At 41.6% G+C, this 18,940-nt stretch overlaps 4 protein-coding genes across 4 annotated transcripts; 3 read left to right on the top strand and 1 right to left on the bottom strand. All coding sequences in view use genetic code 11, as the record gives it.

Moving 5' to 3' along the window:
- Positions 1-501: 501 nt before the first annotated feature.
- EGR_02134 (CDK5 regulatory subunit-associated protein 3) lies at positions 502-3,383 on the top strand (the record flags this gene model as incomplete). The annotated part of the gene is made up of 11 exons (XM_024491383.1): positions 502-541; positions 579-704; positions 993-1,084; positions 1,124-1,172; positions 1,209-1,294; positions 1,335-1,564; positions 1,602-1,800; positions 1,872-2,255; positions 2,633-2,724; positions 3,011-3,221; positions 3,315-3,383. 11 exons carry the CDS (start codon positions 502-504, stop codon positions 3,381-3,383), a joined length of 1,578 nt encoding a protein of 525 aa, XP_024354236.1.
- A 959-nt stretch (positions 3,384-4,342) lies between these two features.
- EGR_02133 (Fanconi anemia group J protein) lies at positions 4,343-4,823 on the top strand (the record flags this gene model as incomplete). Its single annotated transcript, XM_024491382.1, has 2 exons — positions 4,343-4,559; positions 4,687-4,823. 2 exons carry the CDS (start codon positions 4,343-4,345, stop codon positions 4,821-4,823), a joined length of 354 nt encoding a protein of 117 aa, XP_024354235.1.
- Positions 4,824-4,956: 133 nt separating this feature from the next.
- On the top strand, positions 4,957-10,967 carry EGR_02132 (Fanconi anemia group J protein; the record flags this gene model as incomplete). Its single annotated transcript, XM_024491381.1, has 8 exons — positions 4,957-5,043; positions 5,075-5,308; positions 5,374-5,724; positions 6,806-6,954; positions 7,175-7,313; positions 8,471-8,863; positions 9,858-10,118; positions 10,821-10,967. 8 exons carry the CDS (start codon positions 4,957-4,959, stop codon positions 10,965-10,967), a joined length of 1,761 nt encoding a protein of 586 aa, XP_024354234.1.
- Positions 10,968-14,311: 3,344 nt separating this feature from the next.
- On the bottom strand, positions 14,312-18,458 carry EGR_02131 (hypothetical protein; the record flags this gene model as incomplete). The annotated part of the gene is made up of 4 exons (XM_024491380.1): positions 14,312-14,423; positions 14,745-14,899; positions 17,984-18,100; positions 18,393-18,458. The coding sequence occupies 4 exons, from the start codon at positions 18,456-18,458 to the stop codon at positions 14,312-14,314; spliced, it is 450 nt and encodes a 149-aa protein (XP_024354233.1).
- Between the last annotated feature and the right edge of the window lie 482 nt (positions 18,459-18,940).

Genomic DNA, 18,940 nt, shown 5'->3' with positions numbered 1-18,940 from the left:
AACAACCGTGTTACAATTAAACCCTGCTTCATGTCGACAGTACATATTCGCCCGAGCATTGTGTCTTCCTTTGTCTTTAGGGTAGCCTTGGAGATTTACAGTAGTGTGGATTACTATCACCTTAGAGAAGGCTCAAGCTGCTACAATAACACCTTACAAACGGAATAAGTACTATTCATGGTTTATGTGCTGCTTTAGTAGTTTTAAACGTTGTCTGAACCCTAAAAAAGATCCCTAGTCTTACATAAAATACCAATTGTTATCCATTTAATTGGATATGGCTGCTAACTCCTAGTAATTTCAACAAAATTTGAAAGTATTGAAAAACAGAATGCTGTTAGGGCTTCGCCCAAATCGCATTACTTTCCTCAAAACAAAGAGTTAGACAGAGCAAACTAGAGGCTTGACTTAAATGTCGGATAGGTATTAAAATTCCTCAAGTTTTCAAGTTTATGTTTGAATATCGCCTTCGCAGGTGCGTCATTTAACCTGTCGGGACGTATGCCTGGGTCGATATCTGTGCAGTCTCAAAAATTGATCCGTAAGAGAATTGTAACCTTTTATATAGTTTCGTGTAGCATGGCTCGTTGAACGCCGCGTTATATCGAAAAGTTATATGAATTCAATGGAACATATATCAAAGAAGATTGATGAACTTGCTCAGTCTTCACCTGAAAAGATTAAGAGCGTTGAAGCTAAGCCAAGTATTATTGAATTACTGCTTATTTTACTCTTACGACACTGTTTTTGCAATAATTCTGCGCAATTAGCTCGAATATTTGTGTGGTTTTTATTTATTTTCTGTTTTGTCTACATCGAGCCACACGTAGTACTACTCCTCTTGTATTTTGCACGGTATCAACACTTGTTTCAGCGTTTTAAACGCAGAACAGTAGTAAACTATAATATGAGAGTTATGACGGTGAGTCGATCATAGCGTACCCGTTCCTTCAGCCAGAAGCCGTTATCAGCCAAAATATGCTACACTTTAGTTCGGTATTTTTACGCGTTGGACGTTCTTAATTATTTGGAACAAACAGACACGACAAAGGACTTTTTTGGACGCGCAAGTGCCTCAATTCGAGTGGGTTTTCGTTCTGGTTGTACCGAATTTGATATTTAGACTTGGCGAGATATTGTTTCACGCTACGAATCTGAACATATAAATATTGGTAAGCCAACTCATTTGACTCATTCAGTCCTCTTAGCTGAAGTAACTGAACGGCTGAATGATATCTGTTACCATCTGTCCAAATGCAAATCGGCTATTGCAGATCGTCAGAAATTAATAAATGTACTCTTAAGTGGTTAATAACTAATTATTATTTGTTCAGGATCTGCAACGAAAGATCACTGAATTTACTGCAAATCAGCACTCCAAAGAATTTGAAGTTGAACGACTTTGCAAGCAGTTTGGAATCAAGGATGAGCATGCCCGCTTGCAGTTGTTGGAGAAAGCCAGCACTCTTCCAGATACCCTCAATGACTATGTCGCAAGCCTGAAATTCCTTGAACCTGTGGTGAATTTTTACATGAACTTCACTTCCTACCTTAACTCGGATAGGTGAGTACCCCTGTCATGTCAAACGTATTGTTAATAGCAAAGGCAATCAGCAGGTCTGCCCAACCCTCCGACTGCTGATTAAGTCTGGTCATGTCACCGTCTACGAGTGGCGTACAGGTTATGCTCCAAGTGTTGTAAGTGAGAGCGATGATTACCTGCCCAAGATGATTGAACTGGAGAGAAAGGAAGTCGAAGCTAAGGAGGCTGAAGCTTTGAGTGAGGACCAAGAGATTGACGTGAGTTTTTAAAGAAGCAGTATTGCCTTATCTGCTCAGTGGTTTAACTCGTCATCAACTCATTCTTCTAGTTCGCTGATCTGGACGCAGGAGGCGAGACTGACTTAGCTGAGACTGACTTTGGCACGGATTTGCTCAGTGGGATCGACATTGTCGATTTGTCAAAAGACACAGCTTCAAAGGAAGACGAAAATGGTGAGGATGTTTCACGTCAACTAGCTAGTAAGGCCACAACGGTGGCTACTGGGGCGAATGCTCGTCTTTTGCTGGACTCCACGGAGGGTCGAGACGCCCTCATAAATGATCTAGAGGAGTTGGCTAGCTTCCTGCTCCGTGTCAGGGAGAACTTCCACGAATTCCAGGCTGCTGACTTCTATGTGCATGAAGCGAAGAAGAAAAAGATCGCTGGTCTGAACAGTGATTTCATAGCACCGATCTACCACCAAATAATGCTTGTGAGCTCTCTCATTTTGCCCCAAGATAGCCTCGGTATGCTTAGTGCTGCCATGGCAAAGCCATAGGTTATCTTGACGACGCATAGAGCTTCTTATGCGAAACCTTCATGTTACTAGAATTCGTTTTCTTATGATCAACTTGCAGCTCTTATTTTTAATTGATAGGATTCTTGAAAGGAAATTTGCATTATTTATGCTTAATGCTTCTTCATCTTCATGAATAATGAGTTTGTAGGCACGTCTAGTCGTTGCTGGGTGAAAGTCTTGAGACACTAGATTTAAAAATAGGTATTTAGATTAAGCATTGAACCCGTGAATATAACTAATCCAAATAGCAGGTTTAATTTTCTCATCAATAGTACACTGTTTGAATCTAGGATGCGCCTATCGAAGTTAGGTCGAAGACCATCGCAGATATTGACTCCATGTCCTCAGCTGTTCAGAAGGCTTTCAGTATGATAACTGAAGAGTAAGTCTTTTTACATTTTGCCCTCTTACCTCATTGTGGTTTCAACTTCGTACGATAATAGTAGCATCAATGAATGATGGTCAAGTATTGCGGTGAAAGAAATTTGACAGGTTCAACCGTTTTTTTTTTTTCATTTGAAACCTTGTACACTTGGCCCCACTTGTGAACAGTGAGATTCCATGTTTATCGCACGTAGTAACCTCAGTCTGGCTACGATTTGCGTAAACAGCCTTTCGGTCACAGCTCTGCATTGTGAAGTGTTTGCTGGTTGGGCTTCTCTCTCTAGGACAACAACTCACCTCTCACTGCTGCGGCTCCAGCCCGGCTATCTAGAACGTCTTATCTGTATGATGCGGGATCTGCGTCGCCAGGCCAATCGATCGCGTTCCCGCGTTACGGAACTCAGCGTCGCCGCGCAGCAGGCGAACGAAGAACTGACCACGCTTCATACCGAAATGACCGAATGTCTGGAGGAGCGTGGGCGGCTCGTTGCCTATGTGAGTTTACGGCTTGGCGCACAAGATAGGCATGATAGTCTGATTTACACTTTAAATCGATCTTCGCAAATGCATTGCTATTTTCTCTTTCAGCTGGAGAAGGAACTGTCCAAATTATATGAGAGGGATATCAAGCTCGTCGGTGCAGCTGTTACCGTATAAACGCAAATTTGTGATTAAAAATAGCATCATCTTACGGTGTTTCGATGTGTCTGTGGGTTCTTTTGGCAGGTTGCGTGAGCTTTTTCACCTTGTGGGTCGTGTGGGTGGGTCGAAGTCGGGTGTTTTTCTTCCGGTGGAGTGGCCTCCCGTGGTGGTGCCTTAGTGGCGGACGTGGCTCCCATTTGTTCCCTCCGGAAGTGTACAGTGAGGCCTAGATGGTGGCGGAAATCAAGTGAGCTGTTTGGGGGGCACAGATTCAGTGTTGGAGGGTGGTCAACCTATTCCAAAACTTTTTGGACCGCCAGTCCTAATGATTTTATTGCAATCATATCCTACAAACTCATTTAAGAATATATTTAAAAATTTTGTTTTAAATGTTAGTGAACGAGCGATTTTTTAAAGTAAAGGGAGGTGTGCTAGTCGGCCAGGCGTACGGCTGTCCTGACTTGGGTAAGTATGCATAAGACCGAACATGTATTTTCGTCACTTCATCACACCAAGAAAGTAGCTGCCCAAATTCGCGTCGATGTAACAAATCTTCTTAGGACTGTTCTGCAACGGCATCTTGTGAAGGGGTTGATCGCAAAATTCTTCATTTACAGCCTTAGTAGTACACGACAGATTTCTTGCCTAGTGTACTTATATTCCATTGAGTGACATAAAATAGGCATTTTAGTTTTGTTGCCCTCTAAATACTTTTGTGTTGGTTGGAACCTTTCAACTCATAAAGGAATCTTCACTTGAGAAAAATTGTTTCTAGTTCATTTACACTACTTACTGTGCCTACTAGCACGGTCTGTATCATGCTACTTATACATTACCTTCCAAGGGTCTGCTCTCGTTTTAGCTTATTCTTACGTGGCGTTTTTCATCTCGAGTCTAACTGTTGTGTAAGTTCCAGTTCACCACCTACAAGGCTTAATCCGTACTATCCACAAGAATGATTTTTAGATTTTGGGATGGACCTCAAGATACAGGGTGTTTCTATCCATTTTCCCTACAAGCCGTATGGCTGTCAGCTTTCTATGCTAAATCGAGTGTTAACAGCACTTAACAATAAACAGGGATGCCTGTTAGAATCTCCGACTGGGACAGGAAAGACCCTTGCCTTGCTTTGCGCTACCCTTGGGTGGTTAGAGCATCAAGTGGGTAAGGGGTCCAAAAGCGTTGAGCGGGGTAAACAACCTTGTAGCTTTAAGTGTATAAAGACATTTCAGGTGGGATTGTGCATCTCAAAACCTGCAAACTCCTTGCTTTTACTCAAAATGAACAAGGTAAGACTAACGTTTGGACACATTTTTAGGTGATGATTTTGTTGATTTTATGGAGGGAAACGTTCGAAAAGCTCCATCACTTTGCACGTGTGGCGCTACTGAATCTCGGTCGGTCGACGAGAACGCGTCTGTTTCTCCGCTGATCATTAATGCCGATTTATTTTAGACAAATCCCTCGTATAATCTACGCAACTAGAACGCACAAACAAATCTCCCAAGTTATTCGTGAACTACGCAAAACCAAGTATTCAAATATCGAGTAATTCTTCGGTCTTATCTTCACCATATTGCCCTGTAGAATGTGCATCTTGAGTAGTAGGACGCGTTCCTGTATTAACCCCGAGGTCCGCAAACAGTCGAACGTAAATGATGCTTGTCAGAATCTGGTAGGCTTGTTAATCTTCCGAACCGAACCAGAGTATTCTCGAACAGAAGGGCACATGTCCCTTCGACATAGGCAAGAACCGCCAGATCGCAACCCGATGCATGCGAGCACTAGATCTGAACAGACCTTGGGTCCTCGAGGAATACGTAGAGGCGATGGTCAAAGCGCACACCTGTCCGTACTTCTTCGCCTTTAAACTTTTTGAACGTGTCACTCTCTGCTTCTGCCCCTACAACTATCTCCTTGATCCGGTATTCAGAGAGTCGGTAGGTTGTAAACATGGTGATGCAAAAGGGAAAGGTGAGTTATTAGACACTGGTCATTGGAACAGGTGGCCAGTGAGGTCTCTGGTAGTGTGGTCATAATCGATGAGGCGCACAATATCGAGGACGCAGCGCGCGCAGCCACCTCAGTGACTCTGTTGGAACGAGAGGTGTTGGCGGCCTCGGAAGACCTAAAGCGTTACCTTTGTCTTCTGCAAGTGATTGGTGACATCCTGGCCGAGGATGTGAAGGCACTAATCAACCTCCTCGACGCTATTCATCAGGTTATGATGCTCACGCGCTCACGTCTGGTCGCAGCCGGTAGTTTCGCCTCTTCCGCGCAGGTCTGGTCGGATACTGAGATCGAGGGCCTCCTGTCCACCGTGGGCCTTGGCGTGGATCGCTTTAAAACCATGAAGGTGAGGGATTGACTTGTAATTAAAAGTACCGATAGTATCCTGGAGAGACTACTATTACAATTTCATTATAGGAAGTCATTGAAATGGTTTTTGTACTCTTTTATTCCTTAAAGTATTTAATGTAATTTTCTTGAAATCCATTTGAACCTGTTTTGACGTCTTACTCCTTTGTTTACGTGGATCGCTACTTTTCTAACGTACTGAGGTGCCGGCGGGAAATACCATGTAATAAAATATAAATCATGAAATCTATGGAAGTGCTATCTTAGACGCCTATAGTTCAAATGGACCGATTGCATTAATCATTTTTCACTGTTGTTTCCACGATATGCATTGCAGAGTACAGCTCACTCTTTCATTGTTACTGGACTAATCCTCACCCGGCGTGAAGAAAAAATGGGTAATGTTTATTTTAAATAGAGACTAATGTAAGGCTCTTTTTGTGGAAAATTCTTAGGAGTCAGGGGGATTCTTATTTAACTGCAAGTTTATCACTAGATAGAACTTTTAGCCAAGAAAACTAAAACGGGAAATGTAATTCGATCCCACATCACTAAGGCACGGTATCTGAAATGCAGTATTTCAAAAAGGTATCAAAATTAGGAATGCCGAAGAAAGTCGTCATTCTGAATTACCGGTGTGGGTGCGTTTGGATAAGAGTAAATTTGCTGTTTCATTGCCTTGTGATCTGAAATTTGTCTTTCCGTTTAAATGATATTGGAAAGTTCAACAGTATTTTGTCCTGTGAAATGATTTAGCTAACGCTGGTCTCAAATTGCTTTTTATCCTGCCTTATGCTTTCGGTATTCAGTCCCCTTCTGAATGTTGCGATTAAAATATTATCGTTAATTATTAACCGGTCCTTAGATGTTATTTTGGATTTTTAAGTGCTTGTGATTGGGAGCCCGCGCAACTAAGAGACATAATTAACAATAGTATATTAAAGTATGTGTTTTCAATAAAAATGTGCGTATTCATGTTTGATTATGGCTAAATTATATCCACTTCAGGAACCATTAAAAAATATTATATAAATATGGTAGGGTATGCCAAGTGAATGAAAAGTGGCTTATCATTGTAGACAAGTTTTAATCGGCTAAATAACATGGTTCAGAAGGAGGCAGCAGCTAATCGTGACTTTTCCACGGTGCGAAATGAGTCAAAATCTCTCAGTTCTGCAACGATCCGTCTTTTCACCTACATCTTCACTATGCTCAAGTTCATGTACGGGTAAGTGTGCATTATTTGAGGATAGTGAATTGAGGACACTGCTGTGGATTTACTCCATACTAGATTAAATTTTGAGTCTTTTTAAGAGCTATTGTAGTCCAGGAAATACTTTAAGTAGTTCTCTGTCTATTCTCGGCCAATTAAAAAGCATTTTAACCAATGGAAGTGGGGTCAGAATGACGATATTCCCTATTGCTTTATTTTGGCATTTATTTTTAAGCGATGATATGCGTCGCATCCGAAACTACAGAGCCGTCTTGACAGAAGTCGTCAATTTCGAAAGGCAGCCTCAGGAGGAAGATTTTGACAGTTCTAGTGTCCCGATGAACCGGTGGCTAAGCAAAACACGAGGTGCTAAAGTATGTAGGTTTCGTATATGAATTGCTACCTAGTAGCGGTGGAAAAATGATGTAAATTGGCATTTAGTAGCGAAAGTGTCTTTAGACTATGTTCTTTTTTCGAAACTTGAAAATCCAGGCCATTTTAAGGTTGTCAGATACTAAAGATAGTATTCTTGGCGATTAATTGCATTTTTAAGGCTGGAACGCCGTATTCCAAGCCTCCTTCTAGGCGAATAAGATAACCGGTTCCGATCCAATGTTAATGTAATTTACGGATTCGAAAATTAAGCCATCATTTAAAATCCCATATCCCTATTACGTATTTTATGTGCTAAAAGCTCCGTAGTGTAGTTACCTTATAATATTCTTGTTTCGCGGCAATTTGGTATATTCTCGAACCAATGAGTTGGAACTGCCATTGGTAGTATTCTTTTAGCCGAATAGAAATGCATGGGCAGTTTGCTTAAGTGTCCCTATTTAACACTACGATTTCCAATGTGAGAAATTTAAAATAAGTTGGAAAAAACTGAACCTATCTAGGCTCTTGCAGTTTCCAGCGTGCTTTCCAATGTATACTGGATACCACGGCGCAGCAAATCCGATTTGTGTCTAGAGGGTACCAATCCAAAATAGCTAAAAATCAAATGTCAAAACACACTACTGGAATGGTATGCTATTCAAATTTTAGAAAGACCAACTGTCTGTACAAATCCAAACATTACAGTATAGAGAAGTCCAAAATCATTTATAGATTGGTTAGCGGACTAGAGCTATGAATAGACTCGTAGGAAGTGATGGTGAAATTCGACTATAAAAAGGAATGTAAACTAACTTCATCGTAGAATATCAATTATTTTCAAGCATTGTCTGTGGATATTCTGCTTCCCATATTGCCGTTACCGTATTAAAATTTAAGAGAAGGCCTTAGTTAGGAGTCTGCTTGGTACCCATGGAAAGTATTAATGAGGCTTGGCTATCTTAAACGGGGTTTCGTAAACTTTGGCTGAAATTTAGGATTGTGGCTTATCTCGAGTATTATCAGCTAGGAAATGGTAAGAGCAAGCGGAACTTAGGACTGATGCAGATTAATACTAGATTCCCTGCAATGATAGTAAACGCGGTTGTGCCCTTTCTCTTCTCTTGTCACCTGTGTCACGCTGTGCGGTTGGCGGCAGACGCGACTAGTGGAGCGGAAGAGCCTGAGTTTGAACTTCTGGTGTCTCAATCCGGCGGTGTGCATGCGCAGCCTAGCGGAGAGCGCGCATAGTCTCATCCTTGCCAGTGGCACGCTAGCGCCACTAGAGGCGTTGGCGGCAGAATTGGGTGTCGACTTTCCTGTGCGTCTGGAGGCAAGCCACGTGGTACCCCCGCAACGCGTCCTCGCCACCTGTGTTGCTTGCGGACCCCGCGGTGGCCGTCTCTGCGCCACTTTCGCGAACCAGAGTGCCTTCGTCTTTCAGGACGAGGTCGGCCACCTCCTTCTCGAGGCCTGTCAATACGTGCCTGGTGGGGTGCTCTGTTTCTTCCCCTCATACAGCCTTCTTGACAAGATGATTGCGCGCTGGGAGGTCGCTAGCTTATTTCCATTTTTTTGACTTATCATTGATTTGTCTCCGTTTCATTTATCCAGTGGATAAAATCAAGGCACTACAAGAGTTTCTCAACTCAATGTTTTACCGTCATGAAGCTATTTCCAATTATTACATTTCTTTTACAGTAAATGATGTGCATTTCTGCTTCTTTTCATTAAACAACGCTCGTGCGGTTAAGATCCATGAATCTCTTGAAGCTGGATGATTTTGTAAATGAATTTAATTCTTGTAAACTTGAATTATGTTAGTCCGTAAATTGTTGAGATCATCGCACTACCAGACAACGTGTTGTATCTCTACTTGAACCTATTCGTCAGCATTCAGCTGAATGATGTTAGCTGTTATCATAAGTCCTCACTAAATTATCGTGCTTGATTTATCTGTAAATGGTTACGTCAAACTATCTCTAGGTGCGTGTCTTTAATGTCAAATCAATGATAGACAATTTCTTGAGTAGTGCCATCTTTACGTAGTCATTTTAATTCATCAATTGATTGAAAACACGCACACCTATGCTGGTGTATTGTTTTTTGTCATTTTTTTAACTCAATATTTTAAATGTATCCACTTGACATTTCTAAATCTCCTTGTCACAGTAGAGTACTACGATAGGAGAGCTGTATCATCATATCAGCCTGCGATTTAAAGCAGAAATAGGCTCAAACAGCAACTTATGAAAGGCAAAGCGTAACTTATATTCTTGTTACGTTCTGGTATATAAGCACTATTGTACTTGGTCTACGCTCCATCAGAATAAGTGCTCATTTATAATGTGGGCAATTGCGCCCATACGTTTGCATCACAATCAATTCATGGAAATCGTGGGAGAATCCCCGTTATTTGACGCCTCATGTTGCGACCACTTTTTCATTTATCTCATTCTCCTATTTAAGCCCTCTTAGGCAATGGGACCTACTCAGTTATGTCCCGTAAAATATTTAAAAAATACGTCTTTTGCACCCATTCGCAGTTGACTGGACTGTTGGATAAGCTGGAGAAAGTAAAGTACGTGTTTAGGGAGCCTCGATCTTCAGAGAAATTCGACGACTGGGTGGCAAAGTTTCACGACACCGTCGACTCGATGCGCAGCTCGCCTCCGGGTGGGACGACCGGCGCCCTTGCTCTGGCCGTATGTCGTGGCAAAATCAGCGAGGGATTGGACTTCGCTGACGACTACGCCCGACTCGTGGTTGCCGTTGGAATACCCTTTCCGGCTGTTAAGGACCCACAGGTTTGCTGTCTTTTGGTTTGGAGATGTAGTTTGTATAGTGGAACCACATTAGGGTGGTTCCATAAATAGGAACACGTACCCATGCTATTTTTATTACCATATTAATGGTAATCGGTTAATATTACCAGTCGATGGATAAATTTGAAAGGTGGATGGGAGGTGATGAAATCGAAAAAGGCGTTTTTCGCGGCCTGCTTGAAGTGTCCTCGTGAATTCTTTTCCTTATAAGAAGCTGTCGCAAGGTCTATTCGTTGTTTCAAAGTTAAACTTATCTGTATTTCAGGTGGTGTTATTTGTTCAATTGATATGCTTTTGATTGAGTACTGAACTGCCAAATACTTAAGCATAATCTTCTTGCCTTGTTAAGCTTGATTGACCGCACTAGGTGACTGCTCCCCGTGACCTACTGATCAGATCTCATCAAGTATCACAATGTCGAATTTCGGCCGCTGAAAATAATTGTAAAAGGGATCTTTTTTCATAACACATCGGTGTAACTCGTCTCTATGCCGCAACAATAATGAACGGGGTAAGCTGCATGGCAACTTCTCTTCCGGCGACCATTTAATTCATGCAATAGAATCCACCTAACTAGCTTTATTTTGCTTATTTTTTTCAGATAATGGGAATTTGTTGGCATAATTTTGAAACTTGGTTGTGGCTTGAAGTTGACGCATTTATTTTCGCTACGGTTACTCACAGTTCCGTCTTGGTGTTATATCGGATCTCTTGTGCATATTGTTTTTTGAATTGTGGAACGGACTTTTCCAGACAATCGTCGTAATGTGTGCTAACTTATCGCATCCTTTGCCGCCCCGAACTGTCTGCTCTGCATTGATTCTTGTCTAAAAATTTATGGTTTTGAAAGGTCTTTAAAACAAGTGAGAACCAGAACTTAGGCTTGATCCACCTTCGTATTACAAAATCTTGAGAACCATTAAAGCAGGCATCATGGAGCGGTAAGAAAATGGGGTATCTTGTAGTTGACGGAACAATATTTGCTTGATCCTACCTCGTTTAAAACCTAATTTGGATTGTACTCGCCTTTTAGATTGAACAGAAAAGGGCTTTCAATGACACCCTCTGTGCATCAATCCCTTCACTGGACAAGATCTCCAGTCAGACGAATCCCCCATCGTCTCTCAGGCCTCCTCTTGTGTGTAGTTCGGTACAACTGAATGGACTGTGCTGCACATTCATTTTAAGTTTATTTTCTTGCATAGTACAGGGACAAAAGTGCTACTGTATCGATCAGAGTTGCATAACATAGTCTATATTCTTCCGACATTTAAACGATCCTCTCTACGTGATGAGTTCTGGACGAAAGTCGAGGTTTTTCACATGCAAATAGGTCACTTTTTTCTTAAGCAGAAACGCACTACTAATGAGACCCCTGGTGGATGTCAGAAGAGTGACATAATGTCCCTGAAGGCGAATCTTGCCTTCAACAAGCTCTCCACAGTCAGTACCAACCCACTAACACCACTAAGAAACGCTCTGGTGAGTTTTTGCTACAGTGGAAAAACATCCTTGAATTGCAGTAGCTTCCACGAAATGCATGGTGGTTTGGTGTTTGGAGATTTGTAATGAAATACAGGATCGAAGTATTGACAGCAACTGAATTGATTTCATAGATGCGCATACATGTTATCCATCGCCAAGATTTACTTCGAATCCAATACTGGAATATTTGCTTATTATAGTTTGGTTCCCCATGTTTGGTTAAAGTAACATCGATAATTTAAGTGAAGCATTTTTACAAACACTAGATGAATCAAGGCCGCGGTGTTTTAACATTCAAGCAAATCAAGGCAGCTAATTCTGTCGCCGGGCCCACTAAGCAGGATACCTCTGGCGTCCCGTCACCTGTTCTCTCCGGCTCGGAGTGGTACGAGGCGCAGGCTTACAGGGCACTCAATCAGGCCCTAGGCCGGTGCATTCGTCATCGGGGCGATTGGGGAGCCATTATTCTTGCTGAGGCGCGCTTCGTTGAACAGCCCCAGCGCTACCTCTCCGGCATCTCTCGGTGGCTGCGGAACCGGTAAATATCTTGCTTCAGCTGGATTTTAATCGAAACCCCCTGTATGCCATATTGGACGATTTTGTCTGTTACAGATTCGTGGCTCACGAGAGATGGTCGGATTTGCTGGTGGATTTGAGCGAGTTCGTTAAACGGATGACAAAGGTTGTGGAAACCTGATCGATTTTGAGAAAATCTGAAGTGGTATTTTACTGTATTTTTATGTCAATATTGAATATGATTAAGTTTGCTTTTCACCTCGTTTTCTTCGCTGCACTTTTCGCGCGCTACTTAAACGTAATAAGTAGCAACACCTGAATTTGTCTATTAACGTCATTGGGAATATGAATGGACCCCACCCGGTCTCAATATAAGAGGCGTAGTTTTAATGCTATTTTTTAATCATTGCACTGATTGGTATATTTGTGTGATAACTGATTGCTTTTGACTAGAGCGAGTCTAGATTTGTTGGAAATGCCTTATTTTGAGGCACCATTTTTGCTGTCATTGTTATGCTTATCACAGCACTCCACTGGTATTTACACGCGTCTCATGAATGCGTTTGCATAAAGGGGTGCATGATCTAGCTTCTAAGTACAAAGTTTTCTTCTTACTCCCCGAGTTCATTGCGTCAGATCGCACTGTAGAAATTTTTGTCACTATCGAAACGAATAATTACTGCCTTTGTTCTAAGTTTGGTCAAACAAATCAATTATACCACTCGTTCGAAAGGAACTCTGAGATGCTCGTTTACTTGTTCGTGCCGTAACAATACACAGGACTGAAGTCCCCTGAACTTCAATGGCTAAACTCGGATTTGTCGTTAGGTTGTTTCTTGTGAATAACTGATCAGTTGTGATCCGAGGGGGAACGTGAATGAACCTTTCAAGTAATTGATCGGTTTTTGTAGCCAAGCAATCAGTCATCCGACACAATAGGTCTCCCAAATCCAACCGCTCGTAATCGATAAATTCATTCACTTCTTCAACTAGAGAACTTCCTAATGGTGTTAATAAATGAAAAGTACACTTTTTTTAACTAGACTGCCCTCGGCAAAAATACTCGAGGCACTTTAGACTGTTAAAATCCCTCAAGTCATTCTGTTTATGGATTTTTTTGTGCCGTTTCGGATTCCTCTATTCTATCATCATTTACTTTGATGGGGGATTTATGTCAATCGAACATTTGTAAAAATACCAATTCTCCCTAGAATATCAGAACCGTATCGTTTTGCACCTACGAATTCACCGTTCTCTCCAATAGGCTTACTAGGTTTGAAAAAAAGGACTGAGTAAATAGTGAATAACATGAAGTGGTCAACTGGATCTTACATTGAAAAACATTTTAAACAGCTACTTGTGGTATTGTATTCAGACATGTACCGTAGCTAATACAAATCAGTGTAAGATTTGAAGGTGGGAAAGATGACCACGATGAATATTTCTTTGGCTGAATGAGGATTCACATACTGTTCCAAATGTGTAGCATATTATCTCACTAGTACTTGTCTGGCGTAAATGTCAATTTCCGCACTTTGGATGAAGTAAGCACATCAGTTGGCGTTTTAAGTCTTTCAGTGTAAAAATATGTCTTGTAAGATTACTGGTTGAGTTTATCAGAGACTGTCATTACAAGGCATTTGAAATCTAAATTTATGTTACCTTATCACAAAATCAAAGTGTGTCAATGAGCCTGAGTTACCGTTTCCTGATTGCTTCTAACAACTATTTAATTTGTTGTCATATTAATTAAGGTTTACTGTTGAGATCTGTTTAAATTTGTAGAATAAATAAATTGGGATCCTTGATTTATCGACATGCCTAGTGTCTTGATAGATTTTAAAATCGCTTTGCGGAAAACAAAATATGCCAATGTTTTAAGACTCAATTTTTAAGATGAGAAGGTCTCGAGACAGCAAAATTTGGTTTTCTTAGCCCGTGGACTAAAGTGGATAAGTGTTTCCATTCCAGTAAGAAATCTTCGATCCTTCGTCCCCAAGGTTGCCACTGCATGGGGCAGTCACTACAAGGAAGTAGAATGACACTGACGTAGGCTACGCTACTAGCGGCTCAGCTCTAAGGCATCCTGAATTAGCCTCCCTCCGAGCCCACCCCAGCAGGCCTCTTGATAAGGGAAAGTATCCGGTACGGAGGTCTGGATGGTCGACTGGGTGTTAGAGACCACCCAGGCGAGTAATGCATTTTTTCTCGACGCACTCAGGCTTGAAATGGCAGACAGCGGAGCCAATCACCACATGGCTAGCCTCACCTTCAGCCAATGCGAGACTTGGACAGGAGCGCGAATGCACAACTGTGCATTTGCGCGCACAAAACACTAATACGGTTCCACTGCCTGTCGCCGGCGTCATTTTACCACCCGTGTTGCAGACACAAGGGCCGTCTATTCAAGCACGTTTACATATAAGCAAACTTACGGACCCAGAACCACGATCAGTTTATCATGGGACCTCGGGGCTCACTCATGTGAAAAGGAAATCAACTGACTATTAGTAGAAACACCAAATTGATCTCGCAATAAGTCTAATCAATCGGCACAATGCTCCTCTCCCTCCTTTTGTCCCTTCTGTTCATTGCGGGTAAGCTCACCTGCTCGAGTGAGCCCCTACGGAGTTGGTATCCCTATCACCCGCAGTCGATGAAACAGCGGCGAGAGTCAAATTTCGCTGGATTTCAATCCTCTTTAGTAGGAGAAGGGCTTGAGATCTCCGCCTGTCCAACGGAATGTCGCTGTTTCGCAAAGACTGTCAGATGTTCCAGCAAGGACCTAAAGGATCTTCCTAGAAATCTTCCACTCGACACGGAAAGAATGTAATTAGCATTTTTAACATGCATTAAAGTGTCAGTGACTCGTAGGAAAGGCGGTTGATTCGTAGAGTTGGTATCCATTTTCTAGTTATAATCTTAATCTTGTGAATTAGATAAGATACGCGGGTTTAATCTTATCAGAAATGAAAATTTACTGGAAATTTTGGAGTCTCTCGCCTATACCAAGCTTTTCCGCTAATTCTTTATGCATGCATCATTAAACAATGTCAGCGAATTCACAAAACCTTTTGAAGTTGACGCTAAATGCAATAATCCATAGCCTATAAACAATCTTTTGGTCTTCTGTGTATGTGAAGTCAGCGAACAGCCGTTCTCGTGAGTTTCATCGGCAAGCCGACGACGAAATTGCAGCAAAATGGCGAGTGTTGGGTAATACTGCAATCAAATTAAGTACCGCGCTGGAAAGTAGGCTGATTTTGCTGTGGATAGATTATAAATCCCTTAGTCTGTTTCTACTGTTTAGCGTGCCCTCCCTGTCCCGCATGTCAATACCAGAAGTATTTTCCAATAAGAGTCCTTAACATGCCACATCTTGGAAGTAACAGTGACGAAGCGGATAAGTCATATTTTTCCTCTCCTCACACTTGGGCTCTTATTTATCGTTTGGAAAAGTCTACTCTCAAGTAACTTTGTGTTGGAGGCATGTCAAGTTAAGGAATAAGAGATTGACCATGAAAATTTGGGGCAAGTCCTCCCATTTCGTGCCGCCAAACAGCGTGGGTGGTCATGCCATTTCGGCTTATAAATCACGGCAACTTGCAAAAAAATATTGTCCTTGAGGCCTACATTTATACAGGCGAGTCATCAATTATACACCATTTAACCGATACAGTTAGACGACTTATATAGTGCTTTGATGGATTTAGCACATTTTGCCTTTGGGCATAGTGCAATTTACCCACGTATCAGGCGATAGTTTACCAATCTGCATAATGTTAAATAAACAGGTCTTTGTTACTGGACATTGCAGTGGGGCGTTTTTTAGATTACCGGCTGTGATGAGCATATTTTGTTTCCTTTAGTCATGATGCTGATCTAATAGTCCCGACACCGATGTTCTATTTTACTATTCAAAGCTACATTCAAAAGTAATTTCAAAGGTCATAATTAGACCCTTAGCTAATGAAGAAATTTCCAACTGATGGCCTTTTTTAGCAAACTTGATAGAAGCATAATCTTGACTCGGCTATTTTCGTTTTCCACTCAGCCCTGATTTGCCGTTCGTTCGTTTTTCCGTTATGTTTTGGTAATGCATAATATAGATTTCGGTAATGTACCATTGCCTTGGCTAATTTGGTCACCTGAAGTTCACATCTTACCTCTTTTGGTTCCTTAACAATCCGATCCATCGCTTGAAATACGACTTTGGAAAGAGTCTGTTCAGAGTTAATTAGTTGATTAGGAAAAAACAGCTGGGATCGTCGTGCAAATCACCACACTTTGAAATAAGGTTTTGCACTCTGACATTCGAAAAGGCGTTAAAATGATGTTAACAGCCCCCCTCGATGCTTCTACGTGTGTTGAAATGCGGAACGTTAGTATGCCATCCACTATGCCGATTGTCTGCAAAACTGTATCGGCACGGACTGCCCTTCTGGAGGCTCAGAGACAGCTGCTACTCAACGTTTAGGGCATCCGTTAAACTGACCTACTGCTGAACCGTCTAATGTATGTACAGTTTACGTAAATGGCTGGGGAGAAGGAGCTTAAGCCATCTTAAAGCAATTAATTGCCGTCTTCATCATCTTTTCATGAATTATCTCGAGTCTTGAAGAGTGCAACAAGGGGGTTGGCTAAAACACGTAGTGAGTCATGCGACCTTGAAGTCATTATCGTCATCAGGTAATTGGGTCTTTTGGGATGAGCTTAACCTCCCCTCCCACACCTGCAATAACTATTGCCTACACAAGGTTGCAACACCTCAGGGAAGTGTGCCTCTGCGTGATGCTGAAGACAGCAATAGAGGCTGGGTCATGTGCGGTCATTTGGGTCAGTTTTATTGCGTTTTGCGCAGTTTAACCCCCACGCGTTTCAAAGACCTCCCTGCAGACCATGTTGCTCTCTCCTCTCTAACGAGGACCTCCCCACATGAAGGCAAAAATCGTTTTCATTTGACCGCAACTACTGGGGTTAATGATGAGGTGCCCTTGACGAAAAAATTCTTCGGTGACTTGAAATTGTAGGCTGAGGTCGTGAATCATTCCTGCAGATCACTATTTCAAAACCGTTCCAGAACTTCATTTGACCAGGCAGCAGTCCATTCAACTGAGACAAGAATCACGCCTTGTTCAAGTAATACACTAGCCTTTGTGTTATGGACCACATGTACATATGTCAACGTGTTGATGTTTTCAGCACAAACGGCGTCCATTTTAGGTGTAAAGGTATTGGGAATAACGGTTTCCTCGACCTTCAGATAAATGAAGTTCACGATAGCCGAAATATTGTTAGTATGTGTGTTGTGTTTATGCTGATCAAAGTTAAAGATGCGGGCTTGACAGTCTGTAGAACACGACAAATCCCATTCAACTTCAATTCTGACTCAGCAAAAAGGTGTGGTAAGTTATACTAGTACGAACCTATTATTTTGCTGTCAGTGAGGATATTAGTGATCTTCCAAACGGGATACGAAGGGTATACCTTCGGGATATGTGCAATCCACGATGAATAAATTTGATATGAGTGCTCTAGAATTATTACCGGACTCCAGGAGTCCGTAAATATTTTTCGGATTCGCAGTTTGACAGGTGCTTTTATAATTGCGGGCCATATCACCAAGTTACACCCAAAACAATCCAAGCACAACGCCTATTAATCGGATGAGTCGTCATTTATGCTACTACTTTAACGATATTTCCAGTAGAGCATTTTAGGGACTTTATTATAGGCACTATCCTATGCCAGTGAAATATAAATGACCCCAAATAAGGCATTGTTTTTTGTTGCTATAGTATCCGAGTGACCTTAGGCTAACCCATTCAATACAACTACTAACGAACATTGCTTGAGTAGAGACCCATTGCACTCGTCTTATTGCACGTGAGTAGGTATCTGAGTGACGTTGTCGCAACGACTTTTAGTGGATTGAAATGTCGGAAGCCCGAATAGCGACCACCCTGTCAGTATATGAATAATTTCTGATTATCTGTCAAGCTGATTCTGACATTTTTTTATTGATGAACCTCCTTTTGTTAACTGGTGTGCTAACGTTAATTAGGGTAGCACTAACTTCCTCCTGTATCACTCAGAATTGAAACGGTTATTCTGATTAGATAAAACAACAAACATATTGAAGATTGGAAAACTGAATTACTGTGTCCGAAGTTCATCGTCAACAAACCTGATATTACGAATTGCGAATGCCTATTGCATAAAAATGTTTCCGTTCATGCTTCACAAATGGCCTACTTCCACCAAGGTAGGCTGCTTGGCAGCAGCTTTCGTGATTCCAATTCTGAGTTCTTGAGTCAGCATATTTAAGCAGTTAAAATATTCATTTTACCAAAAATGGTGTAAATTTACATAAATTTTATGCGCGTTGATACAAATATAAGGATATATTATGACAGGCATGAATCATTGTGGCGCAGAGACATCGTGCTGGAAATCATGAGCCCATGATCTGTAGTCTTCAATTGAAATAAGTGCGTATTTAGTGCATCGTTTCATTTGACTGATGTTCGGCCAAGTTGTGGTTACTTTTAATTGCTTCAACACTATTCCACAAGTAATGACGCATTGATGCGAAGAAGTTCAAAACACACGACCTTATGGCAGCTATTATCTCTGTATGGCAACCTCTAGGTATTTCATTGAGCATAGTACCTACATTGGCCATGGTACCTAGTGAGCCAAAATCCAGGGTGAAATTGCCTCTCGAATATTTGTTTTCTCAAGATCGCCTTTGTTTACCTTAAGCTGAATCAATAATTATTGGTCTCTTGGGTGTTAAAAAC

This window comes from Echinococcus granulosus (genome assembly GCF_000524195.1).
Source record: "Echinococcus granulosus chromosome Unknown EG_S00009, whole genome shotgun sequence".
In the NCBI taxonomy this organism is placed as follows: Eukaryota; Metazoa; Platyhelminthes; class Cestoda; order Cyclophyllidea; family Taeniidae; genus Echinococcus; species Echinococcus granulosus.
This window is presented reverse-complemented; position numbering and strand designations above follow the sequence as displayed.